General features: G+C 48.5%; 1 protein-coding gene across 1 annotated transcript in view; it reads right to left on the bottom strand.

The window, feature by feature from the left end:
* Positions 1-22418, bottom strand: part of LOC115472441 (calcium-activated chloride channel regulator 1-like) — a 168322-nt gene that overhangs the window by 5367 nt on the left and 140537 nt on the right. The window contains exons 13-15 of the mRNA XM_030206730.1: positions 17886-18156; positions 12305-12472; positions 7589-7825 (exon numbers count right to left, since the gene is read on the bottom strand). Of these exons, the coding sequence (XP_030062590.1) occupies positions 7589-7825; positions 12305-12472; positions 17886-18156 (676 nt within the window). The remainder of the gene's footprint in view (positions 1-7588; positions 7826-12304; positions 12473-17885; positions 18157-22418) is intronic.

Genomic DNA, 22418 nt, shown 5'->3' with positions numbered 1-22418 from the left:
TTGGCAAGACAATTGACTGGTTAAGATGGAACTCCGACACCACCTTTGGCAGGAACTTAGGGTGAGTGCGGAGGACTACTCTGTTGTGATGAAATTTAGTATACGGAGCATGAGCTACTAGGGCTTGGAGCTCACTGACCCGACGAGCTGAAGTAACTGCCACCAAGAAAATGACCTTCCAGGTCAAGTACTTCAGATGGCATGAATTCAGTGGCTCGAAAGGAGGTTTCGTCAGCTGGGTGAGGACGACGTTGAGATCCCATGACACTGCAGGAGGCTTGACAGGGGGCTTTGACAAAAGCAAGCCTCTCATGAATCGAACGACTAAAGGCTCTCCAGAGATGGCTTTACCCTCTACACGAGAATGGTAAGCACTAATCGCACTAAGGTGATTCCTTACTGAGTTGGTCTTGAGGCCAGACTCTGATAAGTGCAGAAGGTATTCAAGCAGGTTCTGTGCAGGGCAAGAACGAGGTTCTAGGGCCTTGCTCTCACACCAAACGACAAACCTCCTCCACTTGAAAAAGTAACTCTTTTTAGTGGAATCCTTCCTAGAGGCAAGCAAGACACGGGAGACACCCTCAGACAGACCCAACGAAGCGAAGTCTACGCCCTCAACATCCAGGCCGTGAGAGCCAGAGACTGAAGGTTGGGGTGCAGCAGCGCTCCGTCGTTCTGCGAGATGAGAGTCGGAAAACACTCCAATCTCCACAGTTCTTCGGAGGACAACTCCAGAAGAAGAGGGAACCAGATCTGACGGGGCCAAAAAGGCGCTATCAGAATCATGGTGCCGTGGTCTTGCTTGAGCTTCAGTAAGGTCTTCCCCACCAAAGGTATGGGAGGATAAGCATACAGGAGGCCGGTCCTCCAATGGAGGAGAAAGGCATCCGACGCTAGTCTGCCATGTGCCTGTAGTCTGGAACAGAACAGAGGCAGCTTGTGGTTGGTCTGAGAGGCGAAAAGGTCCACCGAGGGGGTGCCCCACTCTCGGAAGATCTTGCGTACCACTCTGGAATGGAGCGACCACTCGTGCGGTTGCATGACTCTGCTCAGTCTGTCGGCCAGACTGTTGTTTACGCCTGCCAGGTATGTGGCTTGGAGGAGCATGCCGAACTGGCAAGCCCAACGCCACATCCCGACAGCTTCCTGACACAGGGGGCGAGATCCGGTGCCCCCCTGCTTGTTGATGTAATACATTGCAACCTGATTGTCTGTCCGAATTTGGATAATTTGGCAGGACAGCCGATCTCTGAAAGCCTTCAGTGCGTTCCAGACCGCTCGGAGCTCCAGGAGGTTAATCTGCAGATCGCGTTCCTGGAGGGACCACAGTCCTTGGGTGTGAAGCCCATCGACATGAGCTCCCCACCCCAGGAGAGACGCATCCGTCGTCAGCACTTTCGTGGGCTGTGGAATTTGGAATGGGCGTCCCAAGGTCAAATTGGTCCGAATGGTCCACCAGAGCAGTGAAGTGCGGCAACTGGTGGAGAGGCGGATGACATCCTCTAGATTCCCGGTGGCTTGGCACCACTGGGAAGCTAGGGTCCATTGAGCAGATCTCATGTGAAGACGAGCCATGGGAGTCACATGAACTGTGGAGGCCATATGACCTAGGAGTCTCAACATCTGCCGAGCTGTGATCTGCTGAGACGCTCTGGTCTGGGAAGCCAGGGACAGGAGGTTGTTGGCCCTCGCTTCGGGAAGGAAGGCCTGAGCGGTCTGAGAATTCAGCAGAGCTCCTATGAATTCCAGAGATTGGACTGGCTGGAGATGGGACTTTGGGTAATTTATCGCAAACCCCAGCAGCTCCAGGAGGTGAATAGTGCACTGCATGGACCGGAGAGCTCCTGCCTCCGAGGTGTTCTTGACCAGCCAATCGTCGAAATATGGGAACACGTGCACTCCCAGCTTGCGTAGATACGCCACAACCACCACGAGGCACTTGGTGAATACCCGTGGGGCAGAGGCGAGCCCAAAGGGCAGCACACAATACTGAAAATGCCGTGTGGCCAGACGGAATCTGAGATACTGTCTGTGAGCTGGCAGTATCGGGATGTGAGTGTATGCGTCCTTTAAATCCAGGGAACATGGCCAATCGTCTTTCTGAATCATGGGTAGAAGGGTGCCCAAGGAAAGCATCCTGAACTTTTCTTTGACCAGGAATTTGTTCAGGCCTCTCAGGTCTAGGATGGGGCGCATCCCCCCTGTTTTCTTTTCCACAAGGAAGTACCTGGAATAGAATCCCTGCCCTTCCTGCCCGGGTGGCACGGACTCGACCTCATTGGCGCTGAGAAGGGCGGAGAGTTCCTCTGCAAGTACTCGCTTGTGCTGGGAGCTGAAGGATTGAGCTCCCGGAGGACAATTTGGTGGAGGGGAGGCCAAATTCAGGGCGTATCCGCACCGCACTATTTGGAGAACCCACTGGTCGGAGGTTATAAGAGGCCACCTTTGGTGAAAAAGTTTTAACCTCCCTCCGACTGGCAGATCGTCCGGCACGGACACTTTGATGGCGGCTATGTTCCCATGGATCCAGTCAAAAGCCCGTCCCCGGCTTTTGCTGTGGAGGCGCAGGGGGCTGCTTAGGCGCACGCTGTTGATGGGAACGAGCGCGCTGGGACTGTCCCTGTGCCTGGTGAGGCCTTCGGGCCAGCTGGGTGTACCTACGCTTGTTGTAGGCGTAGGGCGCAGCCTGCCTGGCCCGGGAAAAACGTCCACCCGCTGAGATGGATGCTGAAGGCGCCCGGTGAGAGAGCTTGTCGAGGCGGTTTCCCGCTGATGTAGTTGGGCCACCAACTGCTCGACCTTCTCGCCAAAAATATTATCCCCCCGGCAAGGGACGTCGGCCAGTCTCTGCTGGGTGCGGTTGTCCAGGTCAGAGGCACGCAGCCATGAGAGCCTGCGCATCACTATACCTTGGGCCGCAGCACGAGATGCCACGTCACAGGTGTCATATATACCCCTGGACAGGAACTTTCTGCACGCCTTCAGCTGCCTGACCACTTCCTGAAAAGGCCTGGACTGCTCCGGAGGGAGCTTGTCGACCAGGTCCGCCAGTTGCTTCACATTATTCCGCATGTGGATGCTCATGTAGAGCTGGTACGACTGGATGCGGGTCACGAGCATGGAAGATTGGTAGGCCTTCCTCCCAAACGAGTCCAGAGTGCGAGAATCCCGCCCCGGGGGCGCCGAAGCGGTATCCCTCGAACTCCGTGCTCTCTTGAGAGCAGAGTCCACGACCGCCAAATCATGAGGCAGTTGGGGCCGCATTAACTCTGGGTCCGAGTGGATTCTGTATTGGGACTCTGCTTTCTTGGGGATGGTGGGATTAGATAATGGTCTCAACCAGTTCCGAAGCAGTGTCTCCTTGAGGACATTATGCAATTGCACCGTGGAGGACTCTCTAGGTGGTGATGGATAGTCGAGGACCTCGACATCTCAGCCCTTGGCTCATCCACAGAGACCACGGGAAAGGGAATGCAAATAGACATGTCCCTAACGAAGGAGGCAAAGGAGAGACTCTCAGGTGGCGAGAGCTTTCTCTCTGGTGAAGGAGTGGGGTCGGAGGGAAGGCCCACAGACTCCTCTGAGGAGAAATATCTGGGGTCCTCCTCCTCCCCCCACGAGGCCTCTTCCTCGGTGTCGGACATGAGCTCCTGCAGCTCAGTCCTCAACCGGGCCCGGCTCGACTTCGAGGCACCGATACCTCGGTGGCGTCGTCGAGCGGTGGACTCCCGCGCCGGCGGGGATGAAGCTCCCTCCATCAACGTCGATGGGGACTCCACCTGCGTGGCAGTCGAGACCGGCGCCGCAAGCGGCGTCGGCGTCAAAGGCCTAGGCACCGGGCCAGAGCACGCCGGCGCCTCCACCAACGGTGCCGAGGGCGCAAGCACCCCCGGCACCGGCACAGTCTGGCGCATCAGCCCTTCCAGGATCCCCGGAAGGATGGCTCGGAGGCACTCGTCCAGGCCCGCTGTCGGGAAAGACGAGGGGGCCGGTAGAGGTGTCGGTGCCGGAAGCTGTTCGGGTCCAGGAGACTGCACCGAAGTGCTGGCACCCTGCCGTGGCGGTACCTCTACTACAGAGGGGGACCTCTCCTCTCGACGCTGCCGCTTCCTCGGCGTCGACTCATCCCTGGCGCTGGGAGCCGGATGCGTCGTAGGCGATCGATGGCGGTGCTTCTTCGCCTTCTTGCGGTGCCTGTCATCGGCGCTCAGTGGAACCGACGAGGAGGAAGTAGATCCCCCTTGGCCTCGAGGGATCGGGTCCGACAGGGTTCAGTCCCGAGGGCCCTGGGTAGAGGGAGTGACCGGGGCCGATTGCCCACGCGGCCTCTCACCCCTGCCGTCTCAGGAGAGCCGGTGGGCCGACGGGACCTGTGCTCCTGGGGTCGATGCCGTCGGTGCCGATTTCGTGGACATCGATACTGGTACCGAAGAACCGGCCGTCGATACCGATGCCGTCGAAGTCGACGTCGAGGGGCCGGCGCAAGTTCCAAAAAGACGGTCCCGAAGAACTTGCCTCGCTACCTGTGTCCGTTTCCGGAGACCGAGACACAAGGTACACGTCTTGGTATCGTGCTCCGGCCCGAGGCACTGGAGGCACCAAGCGTGAGTGTCGGTCTGCGAGATATGCCGGCCGCACCGACCACACTTTTTAAATCCACTCGGGACCTTCGAGGACATCGACGGAAAAATCGCGTCGGCGAAGTCAAAGTCGTCGATGGTGGCGGTAAAATTCACACCTCGAAAATAAATCGATCGCGCGGCCACAAGGCCGCAACGCGACACCCCCGCTAAGAGACGAGGGAAAAACAAAGTTCAGCGTTTTTTTTTTTTTTTAAGAAACTAAATAGAAAAAAACGGAGAACAACGAAAAAAGAGAAAATTCGCGGCTAAAGCGCAATCTGGTTTCCGGGGCTGACAGAGAGAGAGACGAACGCGGCTCTCTCCAGCGTGGAAAAGAAAAGACTGTGCGGGAACGGTCGCACACGGGCGGGAAGACGGCCGCGCATGCGCGGTGGGCGTACCCTGCGTGCGGGACCGCCCGCAAAGTTTTGTTCCGGTTGGTGGAGGCTGCCGTGGACGTCAACCCAGTCGTGAGAACAAGCAGCCTGCTTGTCCTCGGAGAACGTTATTACCTTGAATGTTGCTGAAAGAGGGCATTGTACAGCATTCTGCCAGCTCGGACCTACTGCTAATCTCAGTATCAGGGAGACTCTTTGCCAATGGGGCACAACCTCTGATCTGCAGTTAACTGTGAGTAAACGTGCTTATTCAAATAAAGCACTTTTTCAAAGACATTAGTCTTCAGGTGTCAACTGCTGTGCCAAGGTTATACAGCAGCAACAAGTCCTAGAGGCCTGAGTGTGTACAGGTCCCTGGAGCACTTTTAATGGGTGAACATTTGTGGGTAGGGGTTTTGGGGGGGGGGGGCTCAGCACCCAAAGTAAGGGAGCTATGCATCTGGGAGCTGTTTCTGAAGTCCACCACACTGACCCCTAGGGTGCCCAGTTGGTGTCCTGGCATGTAAGTGCACTACAAATGCTGGCTCCTCCCATGACCAAATGCCTTGGATGTCGCCGGGTTGGAGATGGCCGACATTTTTTTCCATTATCGCTGAAAAACAAAACCGCCCATCTCAAACCCAGCGACATCCAAGGCATTTGGCCGGTCTAAATCGTATTATCGAAAAAAAAGATGGCCGGCCATCTTTTTGATAATACGGTTCTGGCCAGCTGTTACGCCACTGCCAAAATAGATCGCCGGCGATCTATTTCGCTGGCGCATTCAATTATTCCCCTCCACGTGATCTTGCAGTACAGAAACAAAAATCGGCACTGAAGCAATTAAGAATTATTTCCTTTTTAAATAAAAATACGGTAGTGTATGTACTACAAATACAGTACTGTACTGTAGTTTGGTATTTTCTTCCCCATTTATTATTGAAAATAAAAAATAATGTTTGACATACAATGCTCAGAATGTGTGCTCTTTTCAAAGAAGTAGGTCCGATCTTTTCTAGAAGATTCATCCAGTCATCTGGATTTATGATTATCCAGACTGCCCTCCTCTGAGATTAGTCCAGATAATTGGCGTCCTACTGTACATATCTGTGGAGGCACCCTTCACAAATACAGAAAACCCAGAGTTCAAACCAGGACCAGAACCTGGGAATTGGTCTTGTTGTCAACCTCCCTGTATATAACTTCATTTGACAGTTGTTGCTATTACTTTGTAAATTACCTTCTTTTGTCTTTTTTTCCCTACCAGTAAATGTATTACTTTGGCAACACAAGTACAGTTGTCATACCACAAATTTATCTAAATTGATGGATTTTCCACCAAAAGTCAGCTTTGTAAACACCAAATTAAAAAATCATGAGATTGATATCCAGCGATGCAGCCACTATTTAAAAGTTAAACCAGTTATGTAGCCATAGCAGTTTTTGGGTAGGCCATAGGCAGGATGGATGGGCACTAGGACTGCCAAACCTTTAAGACAAAAACCTGACACCTGATGCACTATGTCCCACCCCTGGTCAGGGGCGTAGCCAGACCTCGAGGTGGGAGGGGGCTAGAGCCCAAAGTGAGGGGGCACATTTTGGTTTGCTCCCCGCCACCCCCCACCGCTGCCTTGCCACCCCCTACCCTCCACCACCCTGCCACCCCCACCCACCACTGCTGCCGCACATGCTTTGGCTGGCGGGGGTCCCCAAACCTCACCAGCTGAAGCACCGCCACTGCTGCTTCTGAATGGTGGTGGACTGGGGAGAGGGGGGCTGCTTCATGGAAGGAAGGGGTTGCTTTGGGGAGGGCGGGGTTTGGAGGAAAAAGTAAAACAAAAGTTAAGCAGGTCCCAGCTGATAATCAGCCTGGGCTCGTATAATTGTCTTATGCGGTCTCCAGCTGAATATTGGCCGGGACCCGCATAAGGTCCGGCACCTTGCATTGGGCAAACTAGACCCGGATATTCAGTGCTGGGGCCTGCACATGGTCCAGCACTGAATATCTGGCCCTAATTTAGCTGGCCATGGTCAGCCTTTAAAAAAAAACACTGACCACTGCCGGCTGAATATTTATCCCACTGTGGTTAGAAGCAGTAGTGTGGGAGATTGTCTCTGGTTCATAGCAGATAACCAGTAGGCAGAAATAAACAAAGTGCTTTCAACACAGTAACAATTCAAAGGTGAAAAAACATTAATAGATTTATGAAGTGTTCTCCCTTCCCACTTATCTTCACTGCAAATGTAAGTCCACAAATGGATTATGATAAAAACTGGATATTTGTAATGGCTGAAAAAATGACAGATGGTCTGGTCTGGTAGGCATCTCTACTGGCTCACACCATGAAATCACTCTCTGTTTGGCTTATGCATGTATTTATGTAGGGCTTTGGCATCACTGTTGCTGTACGACAATGTTGTGACAATCACCCGCATATCTGTTACTTATTACAAGTCAGTCTTTGTCGTATTCTGATGTATTGAAATATCAGCATGCTGCCTTGGAGAGTGCACTAACCAACTGGATATGTAAATATATTTATTTTACATTTACTAGCATTATTAATTAATTATTAGCATCAACCATACCTTGTCCCACATCCAAATTGTCCCCTGGTGCTGTCCATGACAAAACAATATTATTTTCTGCAATGTTAGCTTCCAGGTCAGTAGTGTCTGAAGGTGGAAACACATCTGGTAGGGGACCAGCTGGAACATTAGCCACCACGAATGAACCTCCTGAAGCAGTTCTGCTGAAACTTCCTAGGTTCACCTGAATGTCATCATCACTAACTGTTGGTCTTGTTGGGTTCATTTGGATTTTACCTGGAAAAAAAAAGTTCACCTTCCTAATATTGAATCACTCAGTTATTACATATATTTTCTTTGCTTCACATCTTCTCGTTCCTCCTTCTTTTTTCTTTTTATTTTTCTGCCAGTAATCAAACTACAGTTCAAACTTTGCCCAGCCCATGCAAATAGGCCTCTGATGCCAGGGCATTAGCTGATTATTACAGGAAGGGCCTGATCGTCAACATTTTTGAGGAGCCATTTTTTCCTAACAATATATGTACAAAGAATGATACATTTCCCCAGATTTGGTATTACTTTAGGTTTTACACTAAGACTGCCAACTGGATCCAGATTTGCAGGACAGGGTTGATGCAGTCCTGGGTTTACCCCAGTGCATGCTGGGACTTGTAGTCTTGCATTTCTTATGGAATGCAATGGGGAAATTAGAGCTATAATGTAATGGGGTAAACCCAGGACTAGATCAAACCTGTCCTGTGAATCTGGATCCAGTTGATAGCCTTATTTTATGCTCTAGCTAGGGCTTCTAATTATCAGTTAAAATCAATAAACCCTGATAAAACCATGATGTCAAAACTGAGTTTACCAGTTTTAACAGATAAAGTATACCATGACCTTTCCGTGCCCTGTAGACTTTTTCAATAGTCATGGCATCGGCAGTGAGATCCTCAGAAGAAGCATGGGATAAAGACTGAGCCAGTGCATATGCACTCTCTCTTCCCAGACCCCAGTCCATGCTTCTTCTAAAGGTCACACTGCTGATGATGCAGTCAAGGTCTCAAACAGGCCCCAACTACTACTGAAGACACGTGGGGTAGGATAACCAACTATCCAATTTTTTGGCCACTAGCATCACCCTTCATTCTGATCCCTCTCCCCAACAGTCACAACTGCGCTATTGGTGGTATTAATTTCCTTTAAGTCCACTCTGCCGGGTCACACCCAGCTCCTGCCCATATCTGCATTAAGCAGCTAGCATGGGTTTTCACTTTGTGCTGCTGTTTTTAACATGAGAGATCTCATTGTGACCCTTACCTGGAGGATTTCTCCTTACTCCCACTTTCACAACAGATCCTCACTGATTCAACAACTTTAGAAAGAAAGGATAAGTTTGAAACTGGGCAGTAGTTTTAGCTCACATAGGATCGAGATCTGTTTTCCACTGCATCTGTCCCGGACACCTTCAAGCATGCTGTGGTCACTCCACTCCTCAAAAAACCATCACTTGACCCTACCTGTCCCTCCAACTACCGCCCCATTTCCCTCCTACCCTTCCTCTCCAAGATACTTGAACGCGCCGTTCACAGCCGCTGTATTGCTTTTCTCTCCTCTCATGCCATCCTTGATCCACTTCAATCCGGCTTTCGCCCCCTACACTCAACAGAAACAGCACTATCTAAAGTCTGCAATGACCTATTCCTCACCAAATCCAAAGGTCACTACTCCATCCTCATCCTCCTCGACCTCTCCGCCGCCTTTGGCACTGTCAATCACAACCTACTTCTTGACACACTGTCCTCCCTTGGGTTCCAGGGCTCTGTCCTCTCCTGGTTCTCCTCTTATCTCTCCCATCGTACCTTCAGAGTACACTCTCATGGTGCGTCCTCCTCCCCTATCCCGCTCTCTGTTGGAGTTCCTCAGGGATCTGTCCTTGGGCCCCTTCTTTTCTCAATCTACACCTCTTCCCTAGGCTCCCTGATTTCTTCTCATGGTTTTCACTATCATCTTTATGCCGACGACACCCAGCTTTATCTCTCCACACCACAAATCACTGCGGATACCCAGGCCAAAGTCTCGGCCTGCTTATCCGACATTGCTGCCTGGATGTCCAACCGCCACCTGAAACTGAATATGTCTAAGACTGAACTTATTGTTTTCCCACCCAAACCCACTTCCCCTCTCCCTTCACTCTCTATCTCAGTTGATAACACCCTCATCGTCCCCGTCTCATCTGCCCGCAACCTCGGTGTCATCTTCGACTCCTCCCTCTCCTTTTCTGCGCACATCCAGCAGATAGCCAAGACCTGTCGCTTCTTCCTCTATAACATTAGCAAAATTCGCCCCTTCCTCTCCGAGCACACCACCCGAACTCTCATCCACTCTCTCATTACCTCTCGCCTTGACTACTGCAACCTACTCCTGACCGGCCTCCCACGTAGCCATCTATCTCCCCTTCAGTCCATCCAGAACTCTGCCGCACGTCTTATCTTCCGCCTTAACCGATATACTCATGTCACCCCTCTCCTCAAGTCACTTCACTGGCTCCCAATCGGATACCGCATACAGTTCAAGCTTCTCTTACTCACCTACAAATGCACTCGATCTGCGGCCCCTCCGTACCTCTCTACCCTCATCTCCCCTTACGTCCCTACCCGTAACCTCCGCTCTCAAGACAAATCCCTCCTTTCAGTACCCTTCTCCACCACCTCCAACTCCAGGCTCCGCCCCTTCTGTCTCGCCTCACCCCACGCCTGATATGATTGAGGTCTACAAAATCCTGAGTGGTGTGGAATGAGTAGACGTAAATCAATTTTTTACTCATTCCAAAAGTACAAAGACTAGGGGACACTCAAGGAAGTTACATGGAAATACGTTTAAAACAAATAGGAGGAAATATTTTTTCACTCAACGAATGGTTAAGCTCTGGAACTCTTTGTCGGAGGATGTGGTAACAGTGGTTTGCGTATCTTGGTTTAAAAATGGTTTGGACAAGTTTCTGGAGGAAAAGTCCATAGTTTGCTATTGAGACTCCCCTGGACCCCAGGTAAAAATTAAAACAGCTCTGCCCAGATTCTGAAGACTGCCACGGTAGACAGAGGGGATATTCAGCAGAATTGCCTGGGTAAGTGTCAATGAATATCCTCTCCTGACCACTCAGCAAAATTTAACTAACTGTTAAATTATTTTGAATATTGGGTCCATTATTTTTTGTGTTCCTGCTGCAGGCAAGTGTTCTATAAGAAGCATATGAATATTTTTATTTATTTTAGTTACATTTGTACCCCGTGCTTTCCCACTCATGGCAGGCAATGGAGTGACTTGCCCAGAGTCACAAAGAGCTGCCTGTGCAGGGAATCAAACTCACTTCCCCAGGACCAAAGTCCACCACCCTAACCACTAGGCCACTCCTCATTCCCTGGAAAGCAAGCAATACTTCATCTCTTTGTAGTTACGTAGGTTGTAGAAGAATGTGTAAAATTATGCAACTTTTGGAATTTCAAAAATGATTAGTTTATCTATGAGAATTTAGTTGCAGTACATACAAGGAGAGTAAAAAGATGATTAGAGGTTATTTATGGGCAGTGAAGAAGAATGTGTGTGTGAGTACAGGGCCCTGCATTTAATTATCAAGCTCCAAGTTATCATAGTCTCCAGTTATTATCCGTGAAAAAATTGTGCACCCTATCTGTATTGGATTTTAAGGGGAAATAGGTGCAGAGGCAGTGCTTAGGAAAAGCGCAATGGCTGTGCTTGATGTATAGTGAGGACTTTCAGGGTCTGTAATGAGGAAAAGAGTAGTGGGTCCAGAGATGCCAATCTACTCGGTTCCAGGCTGGTGATTTTGGGATAGCCTTGGATTTCTGACCACCCTATTCTGGTGCATTTTGGGACTTGCAGCACTGATTTCAATGGACAAGATCAGGCACTACAAATTCCACACTGTTTTTGGATATAAATTCAAAAGTAGGATTGGCCAAAAAGTCTCCAGCCTGGAACTGGCTAACTTGGCATCTCTGGGTGTCCATGCCTGGAGGTATTAGGGACAAAGTGCCTGAGATGTTCTGGGGAATGCAGAGTCTATCTGTGCTTAGGAAAAGAATGCAGGGTTTGGACCTGGAAGCGTGGAACAAGAACAGCATTTGTACTGGGGTTTAGATGGGTGCATGGGCTGTGCTGGAAGTATATAGGGGAAAGAGTGCTGGGAGGCCTGAGAATGTTGGAAGCTGTCCTGGAGAAAATCTTTTAAGGAGGGCTTCTGATAAGTATTTCTCAGAAAAAGAGTCCTGGGGCTGTGGGAGGACTGTGCTAGGAGGAACTCAAAGCTGAGGCTTTTTATTTTTATATTGTTATTAATTTTCAATAAAGACATTTACAAGCTTGACACAAACTTGAATTAAGCCTCATTAATATGAATCAACAAAAAATATGCTAAGTGAATTTTTGAGCTGTAAAAAACACCAACACCTGGTTTTAGTAGCCTGCAGAGGCACCTAATGGCCTAAAAAAATAAACATCTACACTTACTATTTCTAAAAATCTGGGTATTAGTTTCTAGACTGATCCTGGGTGTTCTCTTTTCCTTAGGCTCATGTCTTCTTTCCCTACCCCACCCCACTGCTGGCTTCCTTCTTTGCCCCTTTACCGCTTCCCCCCTCCCCCAATGCCTGGCCTTCTTCTCACCCTGCACCGCCACATACCATTCTCATCACCTTCCTCCCATCCTTATTTTCTCATGCATTTTACCTGTTATCCAGTTTTTAAAAATGTTCTTACCATTTTCCACATATCCTGGTATATATAAGGCATGGTGCTGTAATCTAAATCCACGTTTTGTAATCTTATCTTTTCCTTGAACACGCACTTTTAAATTGTATCTGCCATTTCCACTGTAAGCAGTAAAATATTTTGAATAGATACCATCATTCTTGGCGATATCAGCACCTTGGAATGATAAAATAATTATCACATAGAGTAAAATAGTAATAGTATTTTGATGAACCAGTTAATATAAGTTGTGACTTGAAAAAATATTCGGATTACTAAAAATGCTTCAGGATAAACATTTCAAAAGCACCATTTCTACCTAGTTTGTATTATATTAACCTCAGTGTTTTATTATTTTTATGTGTTTTTATTGCAAGCTGCTTAAAGCAGTAGTGTGGGATACAATTATGTTCAATTAAATAATTAATCAAATTAATTAATAATTAATAGGTCCTTTTACTAAGGTGCACTAACAGATTTAGCGCAGGCTAAATGATAAGACACCCATAAGAATAGGCATCTTATTTAGAGCATGCTAGTCATTAGTGCACCCTAAATCTGTTAGCACGCCTTAGTTAAAGGACCCCTAAAGGGTCCGTTTACTAAAGCTTAGCATGCGCTAATGGAATTAGCACCAGAGCAGGTGCTAGACCTGATGGGGTCCAGGGCAGACGCTAGGGAGGGGGCCCCAAAGCTTGCTTGCATATTGTCCCTCTTTCAACTTTAGACAGGTTTGGAGCCCCCAATGACATGGGGGCCCAGGGCGCTTGCCCTGTTTTCCCACTCCTAACACCGGCCCTGATTAGCATGTGTTAAATGCTGCATGTCCTATTTTATACCTATGGACCATGTGGCACTTAGTGCATGCTAATGTCCATTAGTGCATGCTAAGCTTTAGTAAAAGGGCCCTTAAATAATTAAGGTATTTACTAAATAAGTAAAAAAAAAAGGTAATGAAACAAATAATCAATTAAATAATTAAGGGGCCATTTTACTAAACTGTGGTAAAAAAATGGGTTTAGTGCATCCTAACATGGGACTAAGCTCATTTTTACCATGGCAGGAAAATATGGCATTTTACACTTTTTGATTTGCAGGTAGTGCACTAATGTCATTTACACATGGCAACTTCAAATAGTTAACATGGGAGCACTTACCACCTCATATTTAGGAGACACTAAGGCTTCCCGCCTTAACCTCACATTAACCAGTTAGTGTGTGCTAATGTGAACATGCCAGCTAGATAGCAGTTCCCTGCCCAAGGCACCCTCTCCAAAAAAAGTATTAAAAAAACAAATAGCACACAATTTTCGCGTGCAACCAGGGAAATTGCACAGGACACTTTAGCACTGTCAAGCCCCTAACCTATTTCTTGAAATGTCCTATGTCTAGCAGTCTTTTGTGTCTGAGGAATCTTTTCTGCTTCCTGGAACTTGGCACTTCTTTTTTATAGCCCTGCCAGGTGGCGCTGACTGATGACATCATATCCTGACTAGGTATTTCAGAAAGTTCTCTACACTTGACTCAACCAGTGCCTTGGCAACAGGTTTTCTGGTGTCTTGCTGACTTCTGTGGCTGCCCAGCCTTGTTCCAGTGTTCCTGCCTGCCTTGTTCTAGTGTTCCTGGCAACTTGTTCCTGCCCAGCCTTATTCCAGTATTCCTGCCAGCCTGTTCCTGCCCTGTCTTGTTCCAGTGTTCTTGCCAGCCTGTTCCTGTCCAGCCTTGTTCCAGTGTTCCTGCCAGCCTGTTCTTGCCCTGCAGTGGCATAGCAAGGGCGGGGCGGTGGGGGCGGTCCGCCCCGGGTGTCAACGGGTAGGGGGGTGCTCCGTCCATCCCCCCCCCCCGGTGTGGCACGGCACCCCCCTGTCATGGACCCCCCCGGCGCAGCGCCTCTCACTCCCCCCCATCCGACAGTCCCCACCTGCCTATATGCACCCGGCACCTCGAATTTGCAGCGCTGCTGACTATAAAAGAAGAAAACCGTCTCGTCGTTGGCCCTTCACTCACTGTGTCCTGCCCTCGAGGAAATAGGAAGTTACATCAGAGGGCGGGACTCAGTGAGTGAAGGGCCAACAACGAGACGGTTTTCTTCTTTTACAGTCAGCAGCGCTGCAGATTCGAGGTGCCGGGTGCACATAGGCAGGTGGGGACTGTTGGATGGGGGGGGGGGGGGAGTGAGAGGTGCTGCGCCGGGGGGTTCACGCCAGGGGGGGTGACGTGTTGCACTGCACCCGGGGGGGGGGGGTGTGCGCAGTGGCGATCCGCCCCGGGTGTCAGCCAAGCACGGAACGCCACTGTTGCCCTGTCTTGTTCTAGTGTTCCTGCCTGTCTGTTACTGACTTTGCTTGTTTGAAGCCTACCTATACCTTTGGTCTGATCCAGACCTGTCTGTCTGCTGCTGGGCTTGGCCTTTGATCCTTCTAGCTTAAGCATCTGTGTCAGCAGCCATCAGAAAGGATCTGTGCTGCACTTGCATCACACAGGTGGAGCCTTTTTAAGCATAATAAGCCTGCATTAGGGCTGAGCACACCTTAGTAAAAGGGCCCCTAAATATTAATAAATATATAACTACATAAACAAGTTTGTAATGTGCTTCTTAGGCTAGACTGTTATTAAGCTGCATGGCGCACTGGGAACAATGTTCCTCAGCTCAGAATCCCACTTCCCTCTAGCACTTAGCCCCACCCCCTTAGATGGCTGTGCAGCTCCCACCCCATGTTGGGGCAGGCTGGTCCTCTCCTAATTTTCCTTTGGAATGCTTATACTGTAGATGTTGGGGAAGAGAAGAAAGGATCCCACGCAGGTTGTGCAGTTCCTGGAGGGGCAGGGTAAGACTAATGGGCTGGGGGTGCAAATGCAAATGGTCAGGGATAGACAGGCAAAAGACAGAAGAATGCTGGTGTCATGCGTCTTGCCCAGATTTTTATCACTCCCTCAGCTTGGGGCCCTGCTAGGTGATTACTCATCTTACCTGTTTGTTGTCATGGCCTTGTGGAGGGATGCAGCACAGCATCACTTGTAGACCTTATGAGGAATTCCTAGATATCATACAACACTGACACCTACTGATCAGGCCCTGAGTGCACCACATACTGGGTTCTAGGACTAATCAGGATCATAGGTCAGATGGCTGAGCTAGATAGAAGAGTAGTTAAAAATGGAAAAAGGGTTACCTATCCTATCCAGGAAAACTGCAAGGGAACTTCTGTGACTGTGTCACATGTAGCAAGCTGGAGTCTCTCTTCTGTTAGAGTTGTAGTTTTCCCCCTTACCCCAATCTCTCCATTTGAAGTGATAGATCCCCCAAAGGGAAAATAATGCCTCCTCCATAAACTGAACTCACAGAGGCTTCAAACTCTAATACAGGTCCACTACACAGTCCTCTTTTGTTTGGGTACTGATCCTCCATGGTTCACAATAAACAGCTTGGCACCTGCCTGCCTTCTCACAAGACGGGCCAAATACATCAGTTGATATGCTGAGCAACCATGGCTTACTTGTGGCACAGAGCTCTCGCTTTTTCCACAGACATTGGAAGCACGTGGAAGGAGAGGAGGCAATATGATCACTTCAGACACCCTAGCCAAATCCAAATTGGACACAGCTCCATAGGAGGCTAGAAGACACTCTAGGAAGAGGGTACACTGAAATCCTTTTTTTTTTTGAAAACCTTACTTCCTCCCTGATTCTCTCCAATAATAGAAGGAAAGTCTGCTGTCAATAGCTCTTGCTGTCAGACCCACCAAGGGTGAAAGTCAACGGGAATCAATAGGTGCCAGAGACCCACTAGTGTAGAAACTCACATCTCAACTGAATCAGTTCCCAAGCGAGAAGGGAAATCAGTTCCAAGACCTGGTCTTACAGCTTTCCTGGGAGCAGCCTACTCTTAGTTGCTTCACCAAGCTGTATGTCTGCACTATTGGCTAGAAACAGAGAAATATTGTAGCTGAAGGCAGCACCAGAATCCTAAACGGGAAGGGAAGTCAGCTCTGAGCTTATTTTTTCTCTTTCTCCCTCTGCTGGTACTATTTGGCATGGACATTAATAACAAAAAAAAAAAAAGGAAAGAAAATAAAGATGCCAAACCATAGTACTTTAATGGCTGCAATGTGCCTTTAGTACTTGAAAAAATATAGCATGCAGAAATACAAAACATAAAATACATGGACAAACATTTTAAAAAATCACACCATTCTCAGAGGGTTTACAATTTATTTATCTAACTTGTTGATGGAACAAAATTTAGCTAATACCGAAGAGGTGGTGCTGGAGGCATTCTGAGGGCACAGCTTGAGTTCAGCCAGGCAGTACTCAATATCAGAACCAGTCATGTGGCTGTCCGAAAGCTAACTGGATGTCCAGCTAACTTTGCCACTCAGCACAGTGCTGAATATTGGCCCCAAATATGACCAATAAACCTAGATGTAATCCCCTGGTAGATTGGTTTGAGGATTTCCCCAGGGAATTACTAGAACTGGTGTAGAACTCTCCAGCTTCACTGGAGGGAGGGAGATCAGCATGAGTGGGAAGATGACGAGCCCAGCCCAGAGGGAGGTTTAAGAGACAATAAATGGCAACGGGTGTCATAGTTGGGGTGGAGTTGACAGGTTATAAAGTGATAGGATTAGAGAGCACATGGTCTTTGGTTGCCTTCACACCCAAAAGGACCTGTGAGGAGAGGGGGTATTCTGATCAGGTCCAATAACCTAAAGCTGAACAAAGGAGTAGTTGCTGTTAATAAATGTAGTAACTGTGAGGACAGCTGCTGGTGGGTAGAAAGGGTTAACCCCCCTCCCCCGGAAGCAGAACAGGAAGAGCCTGCTGGGTGCCAGAGGGGGCGGCTCAAAGAAGTACACCTTTGTAGGAGTAGTATGGAGGGAGGTCTGATCCTGAGTGGGTCTGGCACCTGGGTAAAACCCCAGCAGGACAGCTTGCCCCAGAAAGAGTGGGAAGCCACAGCCTTGGATTGTTCTGCCAGAAAGGATGGGGTACTGGAGGACTAGTGGAAGCTGTAAATATGTAAATATCCTAGGATTTATAAAGAGACTATTAATTTAGTAGTTAGAACTTTATACCAAAAATGTTGTACTGGCACAAAAACCTCTTTCAGCAAAGCGAATATGTTAAAGAAAAAATATGAAGTTTGGATATCTGCCTGTTGCAGCATTTCAGTGAAGTTGAGTTTTGAGTTTAACATAAAACCTAGTGTGGAGAGTTTCATTGGAGTGCGAGTAAAGTCAATTTACTCACAGACTGGTAAAGAAATATGTGCCAGGATCAAGCCTGGCACCAGCCTGCACCCAGCTCATTGATAACAGAACTTTTGTTTGTGGCCCTGATTTTGGGTACCTGACCCAAAGAGCTAGCTGGTGCCCAGAACTTGTGGTCAGACCAGAGTTACATAGAGATTTATTCAAAAACATTGGTCTATTGTGATGCAGACTATTGCTAATCATCTCACTCTCTTGAGAACCAATGCTGGAAACAGAGAAATAGACAGCCAGATAATTCATCTACAACACTTTTTCAAAATTTTGAAACACTTAAAAAAATAGATTAACTTTGCTATTGATTAGAGGGTTGTTCTTACCTGCACCATTATCATCAAGTTCCAGGGTGACTGGGTTTCCAACTGCTGGTTCAATGATAGCTGTCACATTTGCCCCAAGAACAGGTAAAAACCCTTGACTAACTTCTGCATAAACTACCATTGGGTTAGGGAAATTATTTGTGTCTTTGTTCATGTGGGCATTTACAGTCACTGGAGGTACATCAGGTATTGCTGGTCGAGATGTCACAGTCATACTTAAAACTTGGGTTAACGTGTGTTTGTTGCAAAGATTGTAAATCCAATCACCTGCCTGTAAATTCAAGTTGAACTTTTTAATTAGGAAAAGACAAAAATCTTTCTATGACATTTTTATTCTTAAATATCAACAAAAATGGCATGTCTGAGTACAAATTTGTAATACTGCAATGAAATTATAAAAGAAAATATACCTAAAAACAAGGCAGGTATATATTATGTGGCTCTAGCAGACATTCAAATAAATGGGGGGGGGGGGGGGGGGAGCAATGTTGTGTAAAATATATGGTGGATTTAGCATACATAGCCTGAATTGGTGTTTAACTGTCTCTAAGGCCTTGAGATTAAAAGTGGAGCCTTCCCAATGTCTCTTGCCTCATTTTGGAATCTATATGAAGTATCATCTGGAGCTCAATGCTAACATTTTGCTTTGTTACCTTCAGAGTCCACAGCACAACAATTTAATTGTTAGGTTGGTCATGAGCCCTTGTGCCTAGGGCGGACCAAGCTCACGCCACACAGTAAAAACGGCCACAAAGCCCAGCACACCACAAGGCCGAACTGGAACCCAAACACAGACTCACAGAACGAACACAGACCAAGGGAAAAGATAGCAACCAAACAACAGAGAATTCACCCTGTGCCACAGGCACAGAATACGTGGAGACAAGGTAAGCTCACTGCTGAAGGAGATAACACTAGAGCGTCCTATGCAGGCAGAGGTATGTTTAAATAGGGTCTGGCATCTAGCGCATGTCCTTCATCCAGTTCTTTGGTCACCCAGTCAAAGAAAATCAATCAGATTCATTTGGCAGGATTTTCTGTGCCCAGATATTAATTGATGGACCCTATCCAGATACTGGCACTGAATATCCTAGCAGTCAGTGGCCTGTAGGGAGTTATCTGGGTACTGCTGATATTCAACAGTGGTAGCTTGATGGCTACCTGGTTAACTTAGGACAACTTTTATGCTGAATATCAACAGTGCATCAAAGAACTCCCAGCTTCACCCTGACTTCACCCCCCCCCCCCCCCCCAGACTGCTCCAGCACTAACTGGATAATGCTGCAGTGGTCTCTGGAGTTTCAGTTGCACGTTTTCGAAAAAAAATCCTACTGTCACTATCTTGGTAGAGAGTGGAGTAGCCGGGCGTCTTTAGTGTTTAGCGCGCACCTATTTTTAGAGCGCTAAAAACGTCAGCACACCTTACTACTACTACTTAACATTTCTAGAGCGCCACAAGGGTTACGCAGCGCTATACAGATTAAGAAAAGGACAGTCCCTGCTCTAAGGAGCTTACAATCTAATGGGCGAAATGCCAAGTAGGGGCAGACCAGATTTCCTGAATAGAGGTATGGTGGTTAGGTGCCGAAGGCGACATTGAAGAGGTGGGATTTTAGCAAGGCTTTGAAGATGGGCAGGGAGGGGGCCTGGCATATGGGCTCAGGGAATTTGTTCCAGGCATGGGGTGAGGTGAAGCAGAAAGGGTGGAGCCTGGAGTTGGCGGTGGTGGAGAAGGAGGGATTTATCTTGAGAGCGGAGGTTACGGGTAGGAATGTAAGGGGAGATGAGGGTAGAGAGGTAGGGAGGGGCTGTAGATCGAGTACATTTGTAGGTTAAAAGGAGAAGCTTAAACTGTATGCGGTACCTGATCGGAAGCCAGTGAAGTGACTTGAGGAGAGGGGTGATATGAGTGTACCGGTTCAGGCGGAAGATAAGACGTGCAGCAGAGTTTTGAATGGACTGAAGGGGGGATAGATGGCAAAGTGGGAGGCCAGTGAGGAGTAGGTTGCAGTAGTTAAAGCAAGAGGTAATGAGAGAATGGATGAGAGTTCGGGTGGTGTGCTCAGACAGGAAGGGGCGAATTTTGCTGATGTTATAGAGGAAGAAGCGACAGGTCTTGGCTATCTGCTAGATATGCGCAGAGAAAGAGAGGGAGGAGTCGAAGATGACCCCGAGGTTGCGGGCAGATGATACGGGGACAATGGGGGTGTTATCGACAGAGATAGAGAGTGGAGGGAGAGGACAAGTGGGTTTGGGAGGGAAGACAATAAGCTCGGTCTTGCCCATGTTCAGTTTCAAGTGGCGGTTGGACATCCAGGTCGCAATGTCGGCTAAGCAGGCCGATACTTTAGCCTGGGTTTCTGCAGTGATGTCTGGTGTGGAGAGATAAAGCTGGGTGTCATCAGCATAAAGATGATATTGGAACCCATGGGAGGAGATTAGAAAACCCAAGGAGGAGGTGTAGATTGAGAAAAGAAGGGGTCCAAGGACGGATCCCTGAGGAACTCCAACAGCGAGCGGGATGGGGGTGGAGGAAGAACCCTGAGAATGAAGGTACGGTGGGAGAAATAAGAGGAGAACCAGGAGAGGACAGAGCCCTGGAACCCGAGTGAGGACAGTGTGGCGAGAAGTAAGTTATGATTGACAGTGTCAAAAGCGGCGGATAGGTCGAGGAGGATAAGGATGGAGTAGTGACCTTTGGATTTGGCAAGGAACAGGTCATTGCAGACTTTTGAAAGTGCCGTTTCCGTCGAGTGTAGGGGGCGAAATCCGGATTGGAGTGGATCGAGAATGGCATGAGAGGAGAGGAAATCAAGACAACGGCTGTGAACGGCGCGTTCAAGTATCTTGGAGAGGAAGGGTAGGAGGGAAATGGGGTGGTAGTTGGAGCACCTTAGTAAAAGACTCCCTAAGTTTTTGTACCTGGGGCAATGGAGGGTTAAGTGACTTGCTCAAGGTCACAAGGAACTACAGTGGGAATTGAACCCAGGTTGCCAGGTTCACAGCCCGCTGCTCTAACCAATAGGCTACTCCTCTACATATTTCTATTTTTAGTGGGATGTGAACCCTGGCTTCCCTGGCTCTCAGACTACTTCTCTAAGTATTAGATACAGCTAATATATACAAAACATTCCAAACATATTTGGTAACTCAACAATAAACTAAAGCCAGCAAATCTAAAGCCTAGTGGCCGTTTAGCATCCTACCAAAAAGAAATCATTTTATAGTTGCCATCAACCACAAGATTTCTTACAATGCTGCTGACCACCACTGTTCACGTGGCCAACAGGAAGATGCTGGACTAGAGAGCTAGGGCTGACTGGGCTATATGCAAGTACTTTAAGTGTTAAAGTACTTGTATATATTTCTAGAATATTGCAAATATTGTTCTGTTTAATATATTGCAATATTTTGGTGCATTATGTTTTGGCATATGATTCCTGGAGTGTATTCAGTGTGCACATAACCACGAGTAACAGTGGACCAGGGGAGACTGCTGCACCAGATCCACAAAGTGAAGGACTCCTTCTGTACTGTGTTCAATAGTGTCCCACTGTTCTTTAACTGGCTGACACACGTGTTGCCCCCCACTCCAAAGATTTTAATTTGCTCCATTCTGTTGCACTTGCCACATACTCCACCCAAGCCCTGCCCCATAACCTCATCATAGCCCCACCCACTTTTGCCTCCCCAAACAGCTGAGTCACCGACCACCTATGCCCTTCTCTGAGTCCTTATTCTTGCCCTGTTCAACATCTCCCCTCTGTCATATTCCTCCCCTTTCCAACTTCTCCCCTCACTCCTCCCTTCTTTTTTCAATACCCCACCTCCCAGGGACAACATCTATCCATCTCTCTTCTCTCCTTCTTGGCCTCCCTCTCTGGGGACCAGCTTCTTTCTTCCTTCCCTCCTGTCCCCCATCCCCACCCTGGGATCCTTCTCTCTTCCTTCCTTCCCTCCTATCTCCCCCTCCCTCCCTCCCTGGAAGCCAAAATCTCTCTTTTCCCTTCCCCTCCCCTCAAACCAGCATCTCTCTTCCTTCCCTCTCCCCCCCCCCCTACCAAGGGCCAGCATCTCTCCTCCTCCTCCTTCCCCCAAGTACTGGTATAATTTCCTCTCCTCTTCCCCCTTCTTCTAGTGTCAAGTAGGTGTCCTCCCTCTGCCCCCCCTTCCAACAGTGGGTCCAGCATGATCTGCCTCCTACTCCTGAAGGCCCCACATCTCTTCCTTCCCACCTGTGGCTAGCATCTCTCACTCTCCCCCATCACCTATTCCCTGGCCCAGCTCGGCATAGCATCTCTCACTCTCCCCCCTCTCCCCAGACATCAAACCTCAAACCTTCTCTTTGGCATGACCCTCCTTCTCTGACACAACAGGAAGCTGCATTAGAGGAGGCAGAACGTGGCAGGAGAAAGAGTGCCTATGCCAGCTGAAGGCAGTGTGGCTGTGACACTGGCGGCTCTACAGGGAAGGTTTGAGGTTTGCGGTTGGGGACAGAGGAGGACAGTGAGAGTTGCCAGGCCGGGGGACAGA

This window comes from Microcaecilia unicolor, chromosome 6 (genome assembly GCF_901765095.1).
Source record: "Microcaecilia unicolor chromosome 6, aMicUni1.1, whole genome shotgun sequence".
In the NCBI taxonomy this organism is placed as follows: domain Eukaryota; kingdom Metazoa; phylum Chordata; class Amphibia; order Gymnophiona; family Siphonopidae; genus Microcaecilia; species Microcaecilia unicolor.
Note: the sequence above shows the minus strand (reverse complement) of the source record. Positions and strands in the feature narration are given on the sequence as shown.